Here is a 24,436-nt window from a genome sequence, read left to right on the forward strand (position 1 = left end):
TTTTAACAATAAAAAATACCTGAATTCTACTATTTTAGTTTTCAGTTCCCTACTAATTAGAAAATACCATGCCTGTTGATAGCATGTCCTGTATTGCACGGAGGCACAACTCTGCTCATGACAGCAGATAATTGGGACAGATTTGCTGTATTGCTTCCTCTTCAAAGAGTGAGCCACAACCAACACAGTCTTTGGCTTATACTCCAATTCCTAGCTCCAAGTGCCTCTAACAGTGCCAGCTGCATTCCCTCATCTCGTGCCTTTATCAGGATTTATTTCCTATGGCTATACATGTACCATGCAAACACATTGCCATGCCAGGTACCCCATATTACATTTTTTAGGATTTGGATTCCAGGAACCTGTCTGTAAAAGGTCAATTCTTTCGAACTGAAGTAGTCTTGTCAGAGCCATGATTTTAAAAGGATTTAAATACTTTAAAAAAAATAAAATAAGAAAAACAAGCACAAAATCCTAGTCTTTTTTATCAATCTCACCCCACCATCCTGCAATGATGTAAATGCAATATAATTTGCTAGAACTACACTTTTTTCAAAGGTTTTATTTTTAGTAGATAAAATGTATATGCATGTTTTAAAAGATTTGAAAACACTGAAGAAATGCTCAGAGAAATAAAATAATCATTATCACATTTACAGCTATATAGGGATTTGATTTTGTTTATACTCATTTTAGAACAGTTGACTGCAAAAACATCAAGAAGTTGGTCAAAAAAACCCCAGTAAAACTACAGATTTGTTTTCCCTCAGCTTTGCTTGATTTCTGAAGAAACTACACAGACTTGTGCAATATCATCATACTCGTATGTTCTCTTCAAAAATGTGTCTGTAAGTCTTAGGCCAGAGACACTCTGGAAGGGGAAAATATTTATAAGAGTTATTAGAAAGAGCTGTTAACATTATAAAACATATATTTTACAACAAAACTGTACTAATGACTTACCTGCAATCCTTGCACTGAAGACAACAATGTAAGTGCAAGATGGAGGGATGAACTTGGGTGCAGCTTTCCAAGTTGCCTTCCTGAAACTCCACACCAGTGGATGGAATTAGTGTTGCACATTTCTAAAACCAGATCCATAGTCCTTTCACTGCTAGAGGAAATAAAAAAACAAGAATAAACCTGTGGGCTTTTTTAAGCATTCAAAGACTGAAGACATCTAAAAGGTTGATTATTATTCATGTTACTACTAATCAAGATTCATAAATAATTATAAGGTGGCAAGCAGTATTTATTGTGATGCACAGTAATTCAGCTGCAGACAGGTCTCTTTGACACAAGCATCCTGTAATGGGTTTAGCAATACTGGATAACACAATACTTGGATGGACTACAAGCTTTTCATGAGAAGTAGCTGCAGGACAGATACATGCTTTAGTCTCTGGGCTCAACTTCTATTTAGAATTACTTCATTTAAATGTCATTCTTGCAACCCTAAAATGAGTTGTGATTTAAGTATGAGGTACAATCGTAAATAATATTGCAAACAGATGCATGGAATTTCTCTGCAGAATTTTGGCCTATCTCCCATTTCAGTACCGTATTAACAGATCATGATATAAGATTTTTAGTTGTAGTTGTTTACTTGAAATTTTTTTTAGTCTCTGTGTTTCAAGTTTTGTGTTGCCACAAATCATAGTAAAGACCAGGTTTAAGTAGTTTCAGGAGGAAGTATGGAAACATAAAACAAAACCAGCCACAACTCACCCACTCAGGAAAAAGTAAGGGATTCACATGACATTGTTACCTGCAATTTGTTATTTTACATGTAATGTCAAAAGGTTCTTCCAAATTTACAGTATCTGGTATTGTCTCCAATGAAAGCCTTACATCACCGTAACCAGGAGCCTGGGAAGGAACAAGAATGTGTATTCTCAGATATTGGATAGGGAAATTGAAGTTTTTACTGAAGTTTTCATTTCCTAGAAGACGCGTGGAGTAAGACAAACCTGCAGAAAGAAGATCAACTGTGCTTCTGATTAGTATGGAAATCACAACAGTTCCCCAACTGATGAACACCTTCTTCACAGGTTTAACAATTCATCAGATAAGGATGATCTTTATTATTACATTTTCAGGAGAGTTTAAATCCTTAAAATTTGGATGGCCATGTACAGTTCCTGAGAATGTCAGTTTTAATCTAAGGCCTCTGTTAGGTAGATAACAGATCTGTGCAGACACCACCAGTAAAACTTCCCTACATTCCATCCTAAGAAACATTCCCACTATTCCATCCTAAGAAAACCCACCATTATTCCATCCTAAGAAACAAGAGAAACTGCTATTTCGATCCTCTCTGCCTCTGCCAAAATAATTAATTGTCATCAGTTATAAAGTCACACAAAATGAACACTTGTCAATTATCTATGAGCTAAACACATCTCATATGGTCTACCAATAAACTTATAGTAAATAACTTAGTACCAACCAGGGCTGATTCAAATAGTCGCCTGCAGATCACAAAGCATGTTTAGATTTTCAGTCTCCACAAATGATAGATAATGAGGGAAAAACAGGGGGAAAATCTGTCCTGCCTTCCAAGGCTTAGTTACTGTATATGTTTCAATTCTGCTAATAAAGGAATGTTGTAGTGAAAGTTATATTTACAGTGTGATTGAAAGATATTTCCAAAGCAGTCCAGAAAGTCAGTGATTGACAGGCTAGGAACAGGTTTTAGTCACATCAAGTTTGCTACTGACTAATGATAGATGACATTTCAGAAAGAATATTAAACTGGACATTAGAGTAAGCAACGGGATGTCAAACCAATGGGGACTTAGACTAGTCAAGCAATATGCACTTGGAACCTTGCATGAAAGAGAAGTAATTATGCAGCACTGGAAAAATGCAGATATATTCAACTGTATTAGGTGAATGGAGGAATTGACTGGAACAATTATACGTATGATGCTAAACAACAGGTAGTTTTCCATTAACATTAGGCTCTTCTTTAACCAGATACACATTAAGAAAAAAAAACCAACAAACACAAACCTACAATAAAAACAGTAGTTTAGAGAATAAACTTAGCACCAACTGACCAAATCAAAACAGGATCAGAGTAGATGAGACCTATACCACACGATATCTGTTCAACTCAAAAATGAGACACCTCCAAGAACTCATAGTTGGAGGCGAAAGCATTGAAGTAACAATAAGAGGAGTAACAGGTTTTATCCAGAACTGAGGTAATTGCTCAGGTTATGGAATCAACTAGACAATTTCCCACTTATGCTACTCAAGAATGATGCTCTTTAACTTCAGACTGGTTCTAGTGTGGTCCTGTATTGAATGCCTGTGAGCATGTGGAGCACCTTTTGGCATGTTGTGGACACCTGCCTGGTTCATTGTCTCCAAAGAGACTGTAGTTGTGAATTCCAACACCAAGTCGCATTCAAACAAACAAACAAAAAACACTCTCAAAAAACCCAATGAAGAAAACAACCAAACGTACAAATTATGGTATGTGGATACTTGTTTCAAAGTATTTCTGTATTCCTGATCTGACCTGTAACTAGGTCAGTTCCCTAAATTTTCCTCCCATTCCAAACCATGACACTTAGGTAAATAGGTAATAGTAGAGGTTAAATTCTGGGCCTGGGTGGGATGCAATGGTTATAGTGCTGGCAAATGGATTAAGAGGAAAATGATTAAGGGTGAGGTCAAGAAATTAACTAATCTGATAGCACTTACAAAATGAGGGGAGAAAAGAGGGAGTTACACTGCAACTCAGAAGAGAAAAAAAGCAACTACCTGCTGCTTTTATAAAGACAGATGTTCAAAGTTCACAACATAGCATTTTTCTGTTAATCACAAGGTACAAAATTATGCATGACCAAAACTAATCCTGGAGTGTTGAAATGTGTGCTTCACATGCAGTTCTCAAAGGTTCAAATAAAAGAGAGGCAGAGTGTGGAGGGACGGAATGTAAGAGAATAATGCAGAAGGCAATCTCACCCTTGAGGAGTTGCAGCTGTATTAATCACCAAAGATTAGGAACAGGCCTGCCCTTAATAGGCCACAGCTGTGCCCAATAAATAAGAAGACGAGTGCTACAAGAGAGTGGGTTAGCTGGTTGAGGACAGAGTTGGAGTTTGTTGGCTGTACTGTGAAGAAGAAGGTGTCAGTGCGGCAGGTGTCAGTGCGGCAAGGAGATGCCCATGAGAAATCACTGAGAAGGTATAGAAGATTGCAATACAATGACAACAACAGAGTGAGACAATATTGATTTGGGGAGGGAAAAGCAATGAGAGAAAAGATCAATTGAAAATGAAACCATTTATTGTTAAAAATAAGCAACAAGTTTCAAAGTAACAAGAGGAACTAAGTTTAAGGAAAAGGGCAGTTTCTAATTTCACGGGTTTATACACACATTCAACACCTCAATTAAAAATCAAGACACATTTCAGTGACTTAGTTACTTTTCAGTCACTTTCTTGTGAATTTCCAGGATCTAAGTTTGCTTGCCTAGTTCCAAGTCAGTGTGACTTGCCCACAGAACTGCTCAATGTACTAGCAGCTGGGGACTGGGGCAAAGACTGTAAACTTAGACTGAGATTCAACTGTCAAAGTTTTTTTAACTACCCTTCTGTATCTCTCTCACCATCCTCAAGTGAGAAGATGCAAACCAGGTTTAAGCATTAGATGACTGTGGAGCTGACTTAAGCAAGATAGTAATTACAAGTCAAAATTCAAGAACAATTTATAAATCAACCAGAATAGGACAGACTCAATAAAAACTGTGAATGTGAAAGATACATAACATTATCCATAAAAAAATGTTACTCCAATCTAAAATATCTGTATGAACATGGGAGCAACTTCCATATCAAGAGTGGCACATTTAAAGAGGTTCTTTTGTCAGTCTGTTGCCAAATGGTATCCAAGCAGTTAATTTTACTCTAACAAATGTAATTTGCTACACTGGTTACTAGATTCTGACAAAGTTCTCACTCCATTAACTTATGCACACTTCACTGAAGAAATATATGAAATAACTCTCCAATACCTATAGAAAAGTGTGAATAAAAAATGAGGCTCAGAAAGTAAGCAGCTTGTCCTTTTCCAAGTCACTACTAAAACTGTTCATTGAGTTTCCTTAAAAATATCAAGTAAAATTAATACCTAAGTTAAACTTACCATTCTTTGGAGCTGGCTAGTTTGTAGCCTTCCTCGTTCACCCAGATTAGTTTTCCATACAATGTCTAATTTACCAATCACTGTTACACCTTTTATTACTCCAGCTTTCTCTGCAAATTCTTGCTTTGGTTTTAGACAGTATAAGTATTGGCGTGTATCCATAGGTTGCAAGTAAGTCCTTGCACCAAACGTGGACTCACTGAAATGAAAAAAAAATTAGGTCTTAATTTAAACAGATAGTCTGAAGATTGAGAACCCAACTTTTTTCCCCCATCCCCCACAAGTTTTATTGTGTATGCATAGTTTGATAATGGTAAAACACATAGAATATTTTTTGTTTTCACAACAGAAAAGATTTCTAGAAAATATGTAGCACCAAGGACCATGGAGAAATAAAATTACCTGTTCTTCTCAGCCAGAGAGAGGAATAGCATAGAACTTCTCTCTGCTACATTATAATTAATTATATGCCATCTTAGCATTTAAACAAAAATGCTGGTCATTTTTCTTCTGCAATTTGTTTTCCCTCACAGTAAATCTCAATGTCATGAAACTAAGATTCCTGTTCAGGAGAAAAACCATTACAGTGGATGCAAACACTGGGTAAAACAAAGCTTTATTATGCTGCAGGTGAATCCTTCAACAGGCAAGGAGAAGACAGAATTTTCACTTCAGCCCCTACTGCTGAAGCACTGAACCATCACCTCCAAAAACCCAAACAACTGCAAGGCACAAACAGCCAAAGTTAACTTCACAAGATCTTGTATCCACTGTAGTCAGTTATTATGGTGTTTAACGAAATTAAATTTATTTTATTCCAGCAGGAAAAATTTTTATACTCTATGACTACATGAGGGTGTACCACTGATCCACTCTGAGTGGTGTCTTGATATATCATGATTAGAACAACTGAAAACAATAAGCAGTTTACTGTTCAGGAGGCAAGGATTAGTCAGATGAGTCCTGTAAGGCTAAGTATGTACACAAAGGTCAGGTCAAAACCACATCTGAGTAAATTTGACATAGGAGATACTGAAATAATAGTATGTTTTCATGTTATGTCATCATTGTTACAATTTATTTGAGCATTACGCATGATACTTCTCTATTAAGTAGAATTATAGATTTTTAAGAATAGTTTCTATACAAAGAAAACAGTAACAAATTTTCCAGTTGAACACAGGATAGGATTTTGAACTTTTTATGCAAGCAGACATACAATCCTCCTATTATAGACAAATGACTAATACTTGTATCTCTTGAAATATTAATATGAAGCATTTCAAAATCAAATTTCCTGAATGTAAGCATACCTTTCCCCTGCTGTGTTAACTGTGTTCAGTTCTGCAACATTGTACATCATAGATGGCTCTAAAGAAACCTTCTCCATAAACATTGGAGAGGTAGTGATATTCTGAATTTGAGCTTCCAGAAAGACTTCATCTGTCTGAAAAAAATCAAAAGTTCCAGTTCATGAAAATATGATTAGTGTTACTAAAAAGAATAGGCAGTCCTATTGTTAAAAAAAGTCACACATGTTTAGTTCATGCCTGCAAATCAAATCAATTAATGCAAGAAAAAACCTTAATCCCAGTAATAATAGGAGCAAAAGTGTTAGTCAACAGATATCTTGCCAAACAATGGATGTGGGATAATTTTGCTGTGTTCTAGCTATTGCTTATTTGTAATGCATTAAATCACCATTTCCCAAGACTTTCATCAACTTAATAGCAACTCAAGCTTTTATCCAAATTATTTAAAAAATGGAATAAATAGTAAGGAATTGCAGTGCATAAGAACATGCCAAGCCAGATCACTAGTGCATCAAGCTGTATAAAAAAATTAAAGTAAATGTGTGTGTTTTTCTTTAACTGAAGTAAAACAGTTCAGGTACATGCTCTGAGCTTTTATTATTAAATACCAGCATTCTAGCTAAAATGCAAAATCCAGCCCCTTCTCTCACTCAGCTGCATCATGCCAAAGGTTACCAATATAGTATGCATCCAACAATTTAACTGGTGCTCTACCTTCAGAACATCTGAAGCTAATGCCTCAAGGTGGTATTGAAGGAAAAATTCTAGTACAAAAATGAAAGCTATAGACTGTTAAACTTCTGAAGATCAAGTTTAACAGTCTATTGCTGTTAAACTTCATCTTCAGAAGTTTAGAGAAGCTTTTGCCTCACTAGAGAAGCTTTTGCCTCACTTCTTTTGTGGAATTGCAGACTAGTGAAGTCACTTTCCATGTCTAAAAATCTCAGGATAGAATAATAATGGAAGACTCAGTCTATTAGAGATACAAGTCCCCAGAAAAGTGAAAACCATAATTAAAAAAGTGCCAGTTAAAAAAAGGGCAAATAAATTTGCATTTACAACAGTCACTGATTCAGGCCATTGGATTTAGTGATTCTTCTAGGTCCCTTCATTAAATTAGGGACCTAGAAGAATAAACTAAATAAACTAAAATAGTTCATTCTACAGATTCAGATTGAAGCAGTTTGAGTATTTCGTTATGATAAATTTTAAGAAAGCATTTTGTGGGGAAGGTGGAACAAAACTTAAGAGTTTCTTTTTGATCAGTGTAAATAAATTATTCTTTATACAAATGGAGTCCTGCTTGTAAATTACAAAATAAAAGTGTGACAAAATAGCCAAAATATGTTTAGTCTCAAAAAATTGTGTTAGAAGGAGAAATACAGAATGGTTGTGTAACTTTTTATATTGCCTTATAAACAAATTAAATACAAAGCAGCATCTATACAGTAATGAAAACTGTGCAACCTCAACAGGTTACAGAGACACTTCATGCTTGTAGGAACTGGAAATAACCCGAACTAAAACATGGCTCTTAGTAATCATTACTACTACTGCCTGACTGCCACTTGAATTGATACCATTTATATCCCATAAATCCATTGCTCAAAGTGTCCGTTTACCCAAATTTTAGTAGTTTTCAAAACAGCAACCATAGGCAGAAGTTTAAAAAAGCTAATTTGAAAGGGAAAAGAAAAAACAAGCAGCATAATGAAAAAGCAAGTTAGTTTTGTGTTATTCCTAATTTGGTTTAGTATTACATATTTAAAAAAAAACCAAACTTGTCAAAATATGCAGTTTATTTTAGTACAAGGCACGCCTTTAAGTAAAATCATACTGCAGAAGTAACTAAGTAACTCAATCAACTGTTACATGCAGTTAAAATTGTGAAGTGCAGTTCCAACTAGCCAAACCCACTGCTCTCTCCTCAAACCCACTGTCTCCAACCAGATGTGAAAAGTTTTCTCACAGCTTACACAAGCAGTGCTGTAGTGAAACCTACATTTCCAAGGGTCAAAACCAGAAACATTTTAGAAGGAAATAAATTCTTTTTTCAAATAATATATATATAATAAAATTTTCTTGAGGTATTTTATTGGAGGACCCCCACAAGAATCTGGAGGTATCAAGTTCTAGTTTCAACAATGGGTATTAAAGAAAGAGCTAACCATTTAAATGATTAGCTGCACATATAAAGACAAGAACACATCCCTTTATGACACGCAGAACAAACATTGCTTTTCCATTATGTTTGTAAAGAATGTCAATAACGAGCACAGAGATAGTTAAGCAATTAAAAAAGCATACATATTTATAAAAAAATAAATAAAAATTACCACAGAACTGAGGTCACTCTAATGGGAAAATAAAAAAAAGAACACATTAGAGAAATTAGGGTTAAATGTTAAAGAAAAAGGAGGCTAACTTCCAAACAAAATGCATTTCTGCATTTTTTTGCACCATTTAAACAAGATAGCATTAGTAAGACAGAAACAAATAAAAATGGATGCAAACAAAGATGACAACTACATTTCTAATAACTTATATGGTTACATGATTTACTAGCTTTGCTTCAGAACCAATCCAAAGTAGAGCTTAAGGCACACAAGTCACTGACAAGATATGGTAGAATAAACTGACTCAAAAAAAAGAGAGAGTTAGTTTTTTGAGTAAGTTTAAAGTTTGTCCTGAATTTCAATCCATGCAATGGGTTGTACATGAAATGGAAAAACAGTCCTTGTCACGTTATAGATAATTTTAAGTATCTTCATATATAATGTCTCAAAAATAATGTGGTAATTTCTCTTAGAAAAGCCACTATGTTGCAAGTTATAACAAAATCTGGCATAATATCAAGAAAAACTCTTTTTAGAATATTCATCAATCCAAAAACCCAACTTCAATTGCAAACTTTGTTGTCTACCTCCCTGTGCATGCCTGCAGGAACAGAACCTTTTATAGTGCCTTTTTTCAAGGCACATTAAAGTCAGTGAGAGAGTAATTCAGTCCCGGGATTGCAGCAGGTTAGGGCAACAGGGCATGTGTTCTGTGCATAAATTTCAGTGATCAACTTCATTTGGGTACTATTGCAATATAAGCAATAAGCAAAAAGATTAAGGTTCAGCATCATTCCAAGTCTTAGAAGAAATTAAATTATGGATTATCATTAATCTATTAATAGAAATAAATTTTAGTAACAGACATTATGAATAGACAGCATCACATCCGTAATTTTAATGATAAAATAAGTTTAACTGGTTAGTCAACCTTTAGAGATCTTTAGTTAACTAATAACTGACACGTACCGTTTTTTTCTCCCCTGGTCTCAAGGACAATAGTCAGGATAAATTTTGTGGTGCTTTCACAGCAATGCAGCATCACACACAACTGCTAACCATACTTATTTCTAGGTATTTCGAAGTTAATTGAATTCCATGGTCACAAGACATAGCGACACTTTATATACTTTCAGAAATTAGACAGGAGTGCTACTATACCAGTTTGCTAGGCAAATGGAAATTGCTCATTTAAGATCATCCAAAATAATTTTAGAATTTTTTTTTCAATAAATTGAATGGGTAAGATGGTAATGGGAGTTGCATAAATTCATAACCAAGAAGAACAAAAGGTATCAAAGAGCCTCTTAAAAATTCTATAGTGGAAAAGAAAAAAACGCAAAAAAACCTCCAAAACCCAAACCCACATGTACCAGCTTAAAGAGCAAAGCTTCTCATAGATTTTTACCATGAAGAATTGGTAGCTAATTAAGAGTTAAATAAGACCCTTATCAAGACTGGTCAGTATAACTACTATGAAAACCATAAAAAAAATTATCTATGTAAAAAGTTTGCCCAGAATTACCTTAGAGAAGTGCTTCATCACAAACTTTACACATGAAGTATAAAGAGACAGGACCATTTAAGGTATCAGTTCCCCTTTTCCCTACCACATACTTTACAGCTGAAACAATAATATAATCCACACACTAAATAAGAGATATATTTTGCTCCCAGAGAAATTACTTCATTTCTTAGAATTGTTTTTCTTCTTAAATCACAGCAGAAGAAATTTCCAGACATTCTCACTTACAGATAATAGTAGCTCTATAAAGGGCTCAGCCAGTGCTATGTGTTTATGCTCCAGTCCTGCTCAGGTACCTCACACCTGGTCAATGTACAGTTTGAAACCTGTGGCCTAAAGATATGTACCAAATTCTTCCCATAAAGAGACAAAGGCAGACATGTATGTATGTCCAAATAAATATACAAGACATATATAAGGTCATTTAGTTTAGAAGCACTTTGTGTAACTGTCACAAGCCACAACTTAAATTACTGAACTGAAGGGTCATAGTTACATAGGGAAGATCTAAATTTAAGTAATTTAAATTTAAATATTCCCCACTCTGATAAACTGTCATCTCCTTTATGAACAATTAATCTCTCTTACAGTAAGTAGTCTATTGGCCTAAACGTACAAGCAGTAACTGAAAGTATTTGAGTACAAGAGAAACTGGAATATATGCAAAATTGTTAGTCAATTACATTAAGATCCTGACATCTCTTTTACCCTTCATCAAAAGCCTATCTATTTTTAAACTATGCAATATATATCTAGGACTGTTTTTCCATTAGAACTGATCAATTTTCTCAGAAAGGTGTACTTACAAAGCTCTTTGAATTTAATCTAAGTAACAAACCCAGCATGCCTAAACAAACCTGAATATACACAGTTCTCACCTCTGCATTGTAGAATTTGGTTTTCACATCTAGTGGTTTAAGAACCTGAATGAAATGGAAAAAAAAGACAGATTGACAATTGGTTTTTCAGACATCTTTGGCACAGACTCTTTTGAAGTACCAGGTTCTCTTACTAAAAAGTGTTATTTTTCTTTTTGATCTTACACATAGCAGGTGCATATATGACAGAATCACTCAAGAGTAAACCTAGCTTCTTCTTATTTATGCACACTTGACTGCTTTCCTACTAAGCAGTCTCCTTATACTGAAAACAAGTAATTCTCCACCCAAGCACTGACCTCTTGTAAAACTGCCCAAATCCAGTGCTCTAAGTAGATCTGTGTGTTTAAAATAACACTATATCCATCCTTGGTCCTGCATTTGCTTTCAGCTGTGAGCAAGAACTATTTAATATTTACAAGTCCTTCAGAGTTTTGTAACAAAAGTTACTGAGGGCTTCTCTGAACATAAATGAAGCAGAGAACTATCCATTTGCTTAGCTTTCTTAGCCTTCACTTCCGCCTTGAAAATGGAATGGTTTCAAGAAATTAAAGAAAATAATAATATATAAATTAATAAATCATATTCATCTCATGAGATTCAATCAGTAAAAGACGAAAACTCAATGATATAAAATATGATTACAAAGTGTTGGTTCTTAATGCTTGAATTTTGTGCATAAAGCTACTGCAGTTCACACATTCAAATACAAAGCATATATAAAGTGATGTAACTGAAAGAAATAATCTTCTATCATACTTGCAAGAAACCAAATTCAAATTCTGTTTCTGGAGACACTTGTTTCTCATTACAAAGGGAAACTGTTTTTGTTTGCATATCACTGCATCCTGAGAGACCTCTAATGTTCCAAGCTGTCAACAAATTTTTTAGCACTGAAGAATTCAAGATCAAAAAGTTGTCTTCACAGATATTTCATCATTTTAAAATGCATAAATGCATAAAGTTCAAATCTTTAAAGTATTCATAATTATCTTTCTCTAGTCAAAAAAATTAATAAAAAAATTTAATTTAGGTCTTTGTTGAAAGATGATTTTTTCTGTCAAGTACATTTCTTCAGTGAGCTTATAAATTTCCCAACATGCTGAATTTTTTCTCTCTCTTCTGGTAAACAGTCCTTCCATTTATTGCAGTAAATTTCAACCGGCATTCCAGTAAAATACAAAAAATTATTGTGAGGTTCAAAACCACCCAATCCTAGAAGGAATCATTTCTTATCCATGAAAACATAATCCTGTTAATTACTTAGAGAAAGCTTTGGAACAGAACGGCACTATCAATCAGTATAAAACTACATATATTGGTTTAAAAAAGAAGCTGATTCAAACCAAGTAACACCAGTTCAGCTTAAAAGATGCTGGAAAATGTAACTGAAAAATGTGAGAATCTGTAAAAGAGTATTTTTTTATTATAAAATAGCTACTGACATCTCAATCACTAGCAGCCATGAATTTCTGTTGTAAAGACACAGTTCAGTTTTCTGTAAAACTCCTTTTTGTTCATTCTCAGGTTTCCTACTGGTGTCTCTATGTCAAATTTAAAAACTAACAGCCAAAATTCTCAGTGCAATGCTTTTCTCATAATGGATTAGAATATTTATAAGGAAGTGTATGTATACTTATGCTACAATCTTTGAAAGGAGGGCTTCACATTTGAAAGCTAGCTACAAATGTTCTGACAATTCAGTTGCCTGTGCTGAGTTCAGCTGAAAACCATGGCAATTAAACATGCATGCAGAACCCCCAAAAATCTGCACAAATAAGTTTGCATACAAAATCCAAAGGAAACAAATCTTGTATGAAGTTCTGACAAGAAGAACATTAGGGAACAGAGAAAAGATGAGATCTGAAGCTTGCACATGCATGTGTAGGCAATCATAGAAAGCCTAGCAGGGACAGAGAAACAGAACACTCAACAAAGGAAAAGAATGGAGAAATGGAAAGGGAAGTAATGTTATATGGAAAGCATGACAAAGCACACAAAGATGAAAATTAACCTCAATAAAGATGAAGAAACTCTAGCAATGCTAGTTTCAGAGAGAGGGCAACACAAAAATTTACATGGAACCTAGGATTGTCAGGATATACCTTTGATTAATCAATACCTGGCATTTCAAGGCCCATGACTACTAACAGCACTCAACTGTTCTTTCTAAAACATGGCAATTTAACCTTCTAAAGACTGAAATTATTTTTTTTCTGAAATTATTTTTTTTCTGAAATACTAGAAAATAGTGAAATGCAATTACCCCATAGTGTCATAGAATATCCTGAGTCAGAAGATAACCACAAGGACATCAAGTCCAACCTCCAGGAATATATGCCTGACAGCATTGTCCAAATGCTTCATGAAAACTGTCAGGCTTTGCACTGTGACCACTTCCCTAGGCAAACTGTTCTGGTGTCCAATAGCCCTCCAGGTGAAGAACCTTCTCCTAGTATCCAACCCAAACCTCCCCTGAAACAGATTTAGGATGAAACTATATGCTGCTCCTGCATTAGCAGATGCTCTGTCAGAGTATCTAAAAATGTATTCAGTCAAGCATGTCATGTAATCCTCCATCCCATGAAGATTAGTCCACCAATATCCAAGTCTCAATATATTTCTCTAAAAAATTAAACATCCATGAAATACACATTAGTCTCTTTCTTGCCAGAACCAGCCCACAGATTAGTTTCTTCCTTTCACTCTTACTGCAAGTCTTGATACTTGTCTGATGGAAGAACAGGTTTAAATTCTGTTGGTATCAGATATGACACAATAGACTTCTTTCCTTAAATTCCTCTAAAAACCAAACTATTTAATTCCAGTTTAATATGGTTACACACACCAAAAGAAAAAACAGAATTTTACAATACAAGCTCAATGACTGGATGTATCAAAGCCAGAATGACCAATACTTGTTCTGTTTAAAAATAGTCATGGAACTGTCTGCTGTAAAAAGGGACTATTTAAGAGCACATCCTTTTCTCAATAAATTAGTAAAAATTATTAGATGCAATATTTATTAGTTCTGAGATGTTTAACTGTGTGGTAATTGGAAAACACCAGTTTGTGTGAAGTTTGAAGCAGTGGCTCTTAATGGTTCACTTTGAAAAGGGAACAGATTTTTGGTACATAAAAGTGCTTATGAAGTATCAAATGTTTTAAAATGTGTCTTCTAGACTCACACGCTTATTAAAAGTAGAGTAAAATACTTCAGGAAATACCTGAAATTTGAAGAACTTTCTGAAGTACATCTTCTCTCCAGTCTGTGTAGTATAACTTACTGCACAAACTAAGCTGAAAAAAACAAATTTTAAAAAAAGCTGTTTTACTTTAAATCTTGTGCTGTTTCAAAAGCAGAATAGCATGCATACACTCCTGTTTCATTTAAGCTCATTTACTAATAGAAAAAGTTAAAATTTTACATGTGTGTTCCTATCTCCTTTACTTCATGATGGATCACGTCATCAATGCAACAGTCAGGTTTAAGTTCTGCCACTGCAGCACTAGAAGCTGAAAGATTCAAACGCTGAGAACTTGTCTGAAGATCAGCCTGGGAACGGAAAAACAAAGCATAAGTTAGAACTACATCTGTTTAACTTGTGTTAAAGAAAAGTAACTTATGTTATAAAGTACAAGGTCTTACTGTGCATTGTGTACCGTACATGCTTTCACAGATATTGTAAGAGCTCAGTTGGTCAGAACAACACCAAGGCTGTAGGTTCGATCCTTGTGTGGGCTACTGACTTAAGAGTTGGACTTACTCATCCTTGTGGGTACCTTCCAACTCAGAATATTCTGTGATATTCTTGACTCAGACACCTTCTGGGACATATATTATGAGATACTTACAAAGCTAAAGACAAGCTGTAAAAAAGCTATATATAAATAGTCCAGTCCTTTACCATACAGCTTAAAAATCGCTATTTCTACATTGAGTTACACAATGACTTCTGTAATTTTTACTCTGCTTTATTTTTCAGTAAACACAAAACCCCAACTCTCTAGAAAATAATTAATACAATATACAGATCAGTGTATGCTTCACAGGGAATTGAAGATCTCATTGAAAGTGAAGGCAAGTGAATGTAACTCCATTTTTTAGCTGTGGAAGTTTTGCTACACCAATTGTTCAGAGAAGTTTTAAATAGAAGGGTGTATGTCCAAAGAAGGTCAATGGAGGTAGGGGTGTTTAGTCAGGCAAGAAAGGCTCAGGAGAGGGACTTTACTGCTCTCTGCAACTACATGAAAGAAGACTATAGCCAGCTGTGAGCTGATCTCTTCTCAGAAGTAACAAACAATTGGAGCAAGAGGAAATGGCCTCAAGTTGCACCAGGGGAGGTTTAGATTGGATAGCAGAAACAATTTCTTCACAAAAAGGGTTGTCAAGCATTGAACAGGCTGCCTAGGGAAGTGGCTGAGCCACCATCTCTGCAGGGGACTGTGCAGATGTGGAACTTAGGGACACAGTTTAGCAGTGGACTTGGCAATGCTGGGTTAACACTTCCACTTGGTCACCTCAGAGGTTTTTTCCAACCTAAACACTATGATTCTGTAATAAATCCATTTTTTCACACAATCCTAGTTTTTCATTTTAATCTTTGAAGAATTCTATAATAATTGCTATTTTTATGCAATTATTAGAGAATTATAATTCTATTACAATAATTCTATTCTTACTCTTTCCAATTTCCAGATGTATTTTCTAGATTGGAAAAAGGGACATATATTTCCTAAAGTCTATGTATTAGCATTAAACATACAATGTATTGTCAGAGAATATATTAATTGTGTTTTATTTTTTTATAAATATTTTATAAGTGGATTTTTCTTCACTTACCTTCACAAGTATGTCCTTGACAACTTGATTGCTATCATTGTGCACACTAATGTAACTACTAAATGTCTCTCCCAGAAATATATTTCTGTATTTCAGGCAAAAAAAAAAAAAAAAAGAAAAAGATTTTTTTAGTAACAGTTATTAAAAACCAGAACATTTCACTGAAACATTTTTAAGTTCACACACATACACATTTGCCAGATCAAATTGCAGAAGACAACTGGCATTTGCATACCCATACTTCTGAAATCATCCTTCTAAGACAAACAGTTTTAAAAGAGAACAAATCAGAATTTTTTCTAGCTAAAAGCCCAGCAGGAATAAGAAGATGGATTTCAGTACCCACAAAAATCAACTACTACAGTAGTAAACTCTGTTAGTATAACACATGATTTATAGTAGTGCATTATCTTAGAAATTCACACACAGTTGCAAATTTCTTTCAACTTTCAATGCATATAAGGTTCAGTCAGGCTACAGACAAGAAACATCAGGCAGAATATACATATATATTTATAAATCGAGCCACATATTATTTTTTAAATGACTGAACATCTTGTTGCAAAACAATGGTACTCAAAGAGAAAGAGAAGTATGAATCCTAAACCAAATTAATCGTAAACCTTGCATATTAGAGTTAGAATCATTTATTCTTACCCAAAATTTTGAGGCAAAGTCAGCATTTCTCCTAACATCAAAGTTTCAGCCCCCTTTACAGTAGAAGGGTCATCTTTCATGAGCTGGTTAAATAGATTACCTGTAAAAATATCAAGTTCCTATTAATTAAACATTTGCTAAGTGCAAAGTTTTGTCTACATTTAAGTTAGGCACATAATCACTTACTCAGATGTAGTTTATTTTAGATACATTTCTTTTACAATAAACTTGTTTAGAGATGAAACATATATCCATAAGCCTGTTGGTAAGTTATAACTTAACTTCAAGACACTTGTGTCCAATAATTTACTCAGTATATATACACTGAAGTGCACAATCCATTGCTCAAATTAACACTGAATTTTGAGAGAAATTCCATCTAAACCACATCACATAACAAAAGTAATCAACCTCGCTTACTTTCTTCCCCTGTTTGCTTTTTTATTTCTACACAACCCTCCTTCTTGAATCTTTCCTTTGACTCTCTTATACTTGACTTCAAGACTTCAACTATTTCTGGGAGATAACCCAGGGATTTCCAATTCATGACAGCACACCAAGCATAATGCACCTAAAAACCGGTGATTATTGCAAGATTGTTTTTCCACAGAACATTCATATGTTGGTTCTAACCATCAGGGCCTTTTTGCCAAATTAAAAAAATATATATAGTAATGCCAAGCTTTCTCCACTTACACATTTCTCTCACAAAAATGCATTTCAGTGTGTATATCAATTGCTCAGACTTTGAGGTCACGTGTTGGTTTGAGTATCATCACCAATCTTTCAGAGATACAAGTCAAGAGCTATATGCACCTTGGTACTTTCCCTCAACTATTACCAAATCTTAAGTATATTGCTGTTTCAAGTAAGAGTCTATGGGAGGTCATGACTCCTCCAAGTGTTAGATGGTCACACTATATGTAAAACACACAGAATAATCAGTCAGTAGAAAAGACTTACCTGGCAAATCTCTTTCTTCACAAGTCACTGGAATATTAGTGAACAAGGTAGGTTTGGTTAGCCTCATCACTGCAAGAATAAAAAAAAAAAAAAAAAAAAAGAAAAATTGGTCAATTAAACAACTATTTTTAATTTTGTTTTTCAACTTCCACAAGAAAAACAAAAACCACCCAACAAATCACTACCACCAAATAAGTCCCAGATTCAAAAAGAATCACATGGCCTTTCGCAATACAAAAAAACCCTCCCTGCTATTCTAAGATCCAAGAATGTCATTGCTTCTTCTTGCTTTCTATCCTGGTGAACTAACCTACTCATCTATTGCTTTCAATTTCATATGCTAGAGGTCTTACACTTGCTACAGCATTAAGTGCTTTGTGGTCTTCAGAATGTGTCCGTTTCATTTGTTTGTAGACTTTTCCAGCTTAAGTGCCTATCCTGTGATCCTTGCTGCCCTAGAATGGGACATGACGACTCATACGGACCCTTTCAGTCAAACACCAGTCTATTAGAAATTGCATTTACATCTCAATCTATAGCACTTTCACAAGGTAGAGTAACAATACTAAAAGCCCTCATTATTTATACCACTGCTTTTTCTCTAAGTCACAAACTTTAACCTCGAACCAGTAAAACCAGCACAAAAACCTCATGAAAATATAACAAAGCTATTTTATTGATACTGACAAAATCAAAATCATTAATATTTTCCTATTAAAAACCTGCTACTTCCAGAAAGTGGTGTTTTAAAAGGCTATTTTAACTCACACTCAAAATTATATTATTTTCACTTAAATGACAGATTTAAGATGCTACTACTTAAAAAAAATTTCTCCCTCTTCAAATTTACCAAAGGCCTTAAACTTACATATAGCTTATCATGAAGGCATTCATATAAAACAAAATTGAGCATTTGTAATCTTGTGTTACTCTGAATATGTAAAAACCGTTAGGGCTTTTTTCTTTGAAACTTAACAAACATAACACCATCTAAAACTAAAAAATAAACCAAAAGGATTTCTCTTGATTGCAACAAGTTAATCAATACCTTTGCACTGACACAGTTATGGTGGGTTTATTTTTATTGTACTTTTGTACAGCTATTGTATCCAGACAGCATTCACTGTTCCCAGTGGTAGAAAGTATTCAATTACTTTGACAGACATTTGGGTACAGTGGCTCATCTTGGTTCACAAGAACTTATGCTACCATACAGCAGACCTATGCAAATTAGCACTGACAAAAAGAATTCTCACTTTTCACATGAAAAAAGAGAGAATACATTCTCTTTGCTATGGACCTTTGAAGACTTAGAACCACGAGGTATATTAAACAAAACCCAAGATATATAAAATAGAGTAAATAGTGAACCACATTCAACATTGAAAATGACAAAGAAAAGATACTGAATTACACATGCTTATGAATTAAGCATTCCTCAAAGCGAACAAAATGAGAGCCTGGATTTCAGCTTGTATCCTGGTGCTAACCAAGACTGCAGTAGTTCTGCAGAGCAATCAAACATGGTGTTCACTCTTACAAGACCTCAGTTACCAGCTGAGGTGCTCACAGGTAGCAGCGCATCTACCATTGTTCACACACGAGCCAACCCAAAGCAGCACAAAGCTGGCACCTACAGTGACAACAATCTCTCCTTCTGTTTAGTAAAATGTTTGTTTAGCACTTTTGTCAGTATATCAAATTAACCTAGTGAGACTGTATTACTGGCATTATCAAATTTTATTCAAATTCATACTATGCCTGTATAACTAGTATTTGCTGTTTCTAAAGGAAAAGTTAAGTCATATCACAGAATGAAGTCAAAACAAACTATGATAGATATATTATCATATTTATTAGAAGTACTAAATTATTGTTAGAAAATGTATCATCTCTTCCAAGATCCTAGATACAAAATACATAAAATAGAACTCAGACCACACTGCATTTTATTTCATTTTATCTTTAAAAATGCTGATGCACAAAGTTTAGTTACGATTAATGTTGAGCTCAGAAATATACTGTCAGCAAAAAAATTGACTATATAGGCTTTAAAGCTCATAACAACCCTCAGCTATACTGCAGTTAAAATGCAGTCTAGACAGCATTTTGCATCAGTTTTGCTAAGTAGTCATATTAAATGTCACAAACATCTCAAACATAAATATAAGACATCTACAAATGTCTTAAAATTCAGTCAAAGTTTGAAAATACATGTCAGTGACTCAAATGGAGAAATTTTTATCTTAAAAATTGTAATGCCTACAATAAAATATAATTATCCAACACAAGGATGTTATAAGAATGTTAAGTCCGAGGGGGATTCACTTTTTTTTTTACAGAGAGATCCCTGTTATGCTTATGCACACTTTGGTGTGAGTGGCAATAATGACAATCTAATAATCTACAAATGCTGTTTTCCCCCTTTTCCAGATGCTACAGACTTTGACCTCCAGCTACATCAAAACTATCTAGAAGTAGTAGAAGTGCAAATGCATAACCTTGCAGTCATATTGATCCCAGTTTAATTTCTCTACTGACCCTCCAAAGTTTCAAATGAGCAGGGACAGCATGACCTTGGAACACTTCATTCTTTTAGAAGACAAAAAGTCATCCTGAACTCTGCTTTTTATGACCATAAAAGGCATTCAAATTCTCAAAGAAAAAGAGGTTTCAGATAGATGTCTCATTTCTTAATTTCCTCACTTTTACCTGGAAGCTAGTGTTTTCTTGTTCCCAAATATAATTAGAGACAAAAGAACAGAAACAACAGGAAAAGAAATTATCAAAGGCATAAAGCAGCACTTACTAAGTTGTTCGTTATTTTTCAGCCCACAGCTTCCACTGAAGCTATCACTAATACTTCTGTGAAAATATAGCTAACATTACTAAGACAGTGCATATATCCCACATAAAGTAAGTTTGTATTTCATGGGAGGGATATGCCATCATTAAAAAAACTCACAGACTACTTTCAGGAGATAATCAGATCTTGAAAATCTTAATGTCAGTTACAGCTATTATAGCAATTATTACAACACACTTAAAAACATCTTTCCTTCTCCTAATTCCAATGAAGCAGAGAGGACATACTTTGTTTAATTGAAAGCATTAATTTTATTATCTGATATAGCTTGCCACAATAGTCTGGAATTTCTACTTCAGACCACCAAGGTAGAGAAAAGCTATAAAACAAAGTACTAAGCCAAAGAGAAACTTACTAATCTTAACAGAACTATAAGTCTTGAGGCAAAACAAAGTTAAAGAAATACATCATTACAGTTAGAAAACCATAGCAAAGTAACATAAGTATTCTTACTGTTAATTTATCAGTTATTCTAATGTCTATACATTCTAAAGTGTTTAAAAACTTTAGTATTTCTGACAGTAATGTTATTATTAAATTACATCTGAAGTTATAAACTAAATATAATTCCATATTTATGTACAAGTAAATTCATTTTATCTGTAAGGCTCAGCTTTTCCCTGAGAATATTTCTAACATATTCACAGTATAATATATCACAGAAAACCCATATCTGTCCCACAGATCTTTGGATAGTAGCATTGCAAGATGGCAATTCATTCTGTTTAATGAGTCTATTCAATTTTACCCATATGTCCTCCAAATTCTGGTTTTTACAAAGAGACTGTTCAATTGTCCACTTGGCTCTACAAAATGCATGCAGTTTTAGTCTTTCCAAATTATTCTGCAGTTCTTGAGATAAAGGATGAATCTTCTCTCTGAGTTTAGCTCTAGGGAGAGAGACACTCCAAGACCTTTTCAATTTCTGTTTTCCATTAGGTGGTGGTTCTCCTTGACAGTCCAAGTTAATTGCTCTGTGAACAGCCTGTGCTTGGATTAAAGTCGGACCATGTTTCATGCTAGAGTGAAACTCAAGGAGATTTTTTGTGCAGTCATAATCAGGAGATCCTGTAACATATTCTGAAGGTGTAGAAAGCTGTTTCAATTCTTCCACTTCCTCACAAGAAATAACAGGTGCCTGCTTTATTGGTTTGAGGGGAAGTCTGTGTAAATCATTTGGAAACCAGGGTGCAAATCTTGGTAACTGGCGAATGGGAAACTCCTTCACTGCTGCTTCTGCAAATTTCTGCAGTTTTATTACATCTCTCTGATGTGGTCGATAGTGCAAGACCACTTCCATGCTTGAACAGAAGGAATCCAGTGATTCTTAGGAAAACAGTCTCTTTGATTCTTGTATCTAGACTGAAACATCTTATTTACAAGAATTTCCTTGCCCCTTGATGCATAGATCAGTGGAAAACAGGACCTAAAGCAGAAGTATTATAAAACAATGAGATACTACCATATTAAGACAAACATTGCTAGGATATTTTTCAAGAAATAGGTAGTATAAATACATGAGATATATATCAGAACATTCCATTTTATCTAGGCTGAACATTAGTGGCTGTATTCCATCATTACCAGTGTAACTTCAGTACGCTAAACATTATCCACATGCTCACTGCTTACTCAAAACAGTCCTTTTCCAAGAGAACTATTTCACTGTCACCATCTCTCATACTTGCCATCCATCGCTATTCTGGTCATATTGTCGTGATGCATGCTAAAAGACACACCGTTACTTCTGCCTATTTTCTCAAACGTAGCAGACAATTTTCTAAAGTGTTTTACTCCTCTATATCAGCACTTTTAGCAGAGGCACATAAAGTAACTAGAAAACATATATGTTACAGAAACCCTTCCCAAAATAGTGCCAACTGATACAGTAATTTTTAAGGTGAAACGTTAAAAGGGAAGTGTTCTAGGCAAATTAAAGGTGCCTGCTTTCATTTTGTATCAGAACTACACATTTTTAGCCTCAAAGCTTCCAAGCATTACACGCAACTAAGCTTTAATTCTTAAGGAACTGATAATTTCTTAATTTATTAGACTTTTGCTTAATAAGCAACTTATTAAGTTGTCCAAGTCTTTATATTTCCATACAAAGATGATATTAAATTCAGAAGCATGGTGAAGGGAGAACTACACTATTATGAAACATACGTAAAACATGCACAGTGTTGCTCTCCTATTTCCTATCCTTCTCCCCCTTTCCCTGTGCACAAAAATTCTGCAATCATTTCACAATCCCGAATGGAGAGCAGTAACACAGATGGTATTAAAATAACAAAATCTAGGACTGCCACTGTCAAGATTTTATTTAATACAGTCACAATGCAAATAAATCCCCATATCTTCCCCACTTCTACAAAAACTACAACCTGGATTAAATTCAATACAAAACTAAGGATGGCACTGGTTTCTTATATAAGTGAAATGATCCATCATAAAGCTTTTTACTTTGAATTAATTACTTCCAAAACACATTTGAGAGCTGCTGATCTTTCACGTTCTCATGTTTTTTGCCCTTATTGCATGTGTGTATATGTACATGAAAAGAGCTCGTTGGGCTTTGATTTATGGTTAACAGATTTTACCAACACATGGAGACATCATTAAAAACTTTGTCCAGGAGAGTTTTAAAACGAGAAGATGGTCTCTGAAATCACTCATACCTGCACTACTTTATCCACCTGGGCAGTCTCACTGATCTAGAATGCTTGCAGAGGTGAGATTCTAACAGCTCTCCATTACATGTACATAACTAGCAGCATTTATGATTCAGAAATTATCAAATTCTTCACAGGGCTCTCTTGATAGCTACATAACTTTTGGAGGCATGCAAGTGACCTACACAATTGTATTTTCACTCTGTGATCCCTGAATCAAGGAGGTAAGCCTCGTAATTGCACACTAAGCATGAAGTGAAAAGGGCAATAGCCATCCTAAGAGAACCAACTGTGCTGGAAAAGACGTCTGAGATCATAGAATCAGCGTAAAACCGAACACCACCTTGTCAAATAGACCACGGCATCAAGTGCCACGTCCACGTTCCTTAAATACTTTCCAGGACGGTGACTCCACCACGTCCCTGGGTAGCCCATGCCAGTGTCTGATCACCCCTCCTGCAAAGGAAGCCCTCCTAACGCACAACCTAAACCTCCCCTGACCCGGTTTAACACTGTGTCCTCTCGTCCTGAAAAACAAACAAACAAGAGGCAGCAGGAGAACTGGAAAGGAAATTATAGCTGAACATTTTCTTTGAAGCCTTATGCAAAGCACTGACACAGCCGGGCAGCCGCGTTGAGCCCCTCACGCCAGGTGCACACCCTGCGGTGAGCGCAGCACGGTAGAGCGCTACCTTGTGCCCTCGGGCACGGCAGAGCAGCCCTCAGCGCTCCTTTATGCTTTCGGGCACGGCAGAGCAGCCCTCAGCGCTGCCTTGTACCCTCGGGCATCGAGCGCCGCGGCCCCTGAGCGCCGGGCCGCTCCCCGCTCCACCTCCTTCTAAACCGGGGGGAGAACCACCCTCGGCTGCGGATCAGACACGCAGTTTCACCACTGAATCGGGGCCGGGAGGGTGGCAACCGGTGGGGCCGCGCTGTTGGTACCTTTCAGAGCCAGCAAATGCTCCTGCTTGGGCTGGTTGACGTCCATGGCCTTCACCCCGCAGGATGGCCAGCGGAGCGGAAGGCGCCACGCACACTGCGGCGGTGGCAAGCACGGCCGTCCCAGGCTGCAGCGCGGCGGAAGGGACTACAACTCCCAGGGTTCCCTGGGAGGTCCGGGTGCGGCATGGCTGCCTCCTCCGCCGGCCAGTGCTCCTGTGGGGCACGCTGGGAGTCGTAGTTTTTTATATATCACTAGTTTTGCAGTTCTGCAGGGCGGCGCT

The 24,436-nt window shown here is 35.6% G+C and overlaps 1 protein-coding gene across 4 annotated transcripts; it reads right to left on the minus strand.

The window, feature by feature from the left end:
* Positions 1-542: 542 nt before the first annotated feature.
* Positions 543-24,273, minus strand: TRAPPC13 (trafficking protein particle complex subunit 13). 4 transcript variants are annotated; one of them, XM_058043417.1, is made up of 13 exons: positions 24,156-24,273; positions 17,676-17,744; positions 16,713-16,812; positions 16,056-16,140; positions 14,641-14,768; positions 14,440-14,512; positions 11,213-11,257; positions 8,810-8,827; positions 6,474-6,607; positions 5,161-5,359; positions 1,769-1,869; positions 964-1,111; positions 543-871 (listed from the first exon to the last, which is right to left on the minus strand). In XM_058043417.1, the coding sequence occupies exons 1-13, from the start codon at positions 24,199-24,201 to the stop codon at positions 767-769; spliced, it is 1,251 nt and encodes a 416-aa protein (XP_057899400.1). In that variant the 5' UTR covers positions 24,202-24,273; the 3' UTR covers positions 543-766. The 4 variants fall into 4 exon arrangements, with proteins under 4 accessions (XP_057899400.1, XP_057899399.1, XP_057899403.1 ...); XM_058043416.1 differs by having other exon boundaries at positions 964-1,114; XM_058043420.1 differs by lacking the exon at positions 8,810-8,827.
* Between the last annotated feature and the right edge of the window lie 163 nt (positions 24,274-24,436).

Source organism: Melospiza georgiana, chromosome Z, assembly GCF_028018845.1.
Source record: "Melospiza georgiana isolate bMelGeo1 chromosome Z, bMelGeo1.pri, whole genome shotgun sequence".
Taxonomy (NCBI): Eukaryota; Metazoa; Chordata; class Aves; order Passeriformes; family Passerellidae; genus Melospiza; species Melospiza georgiana.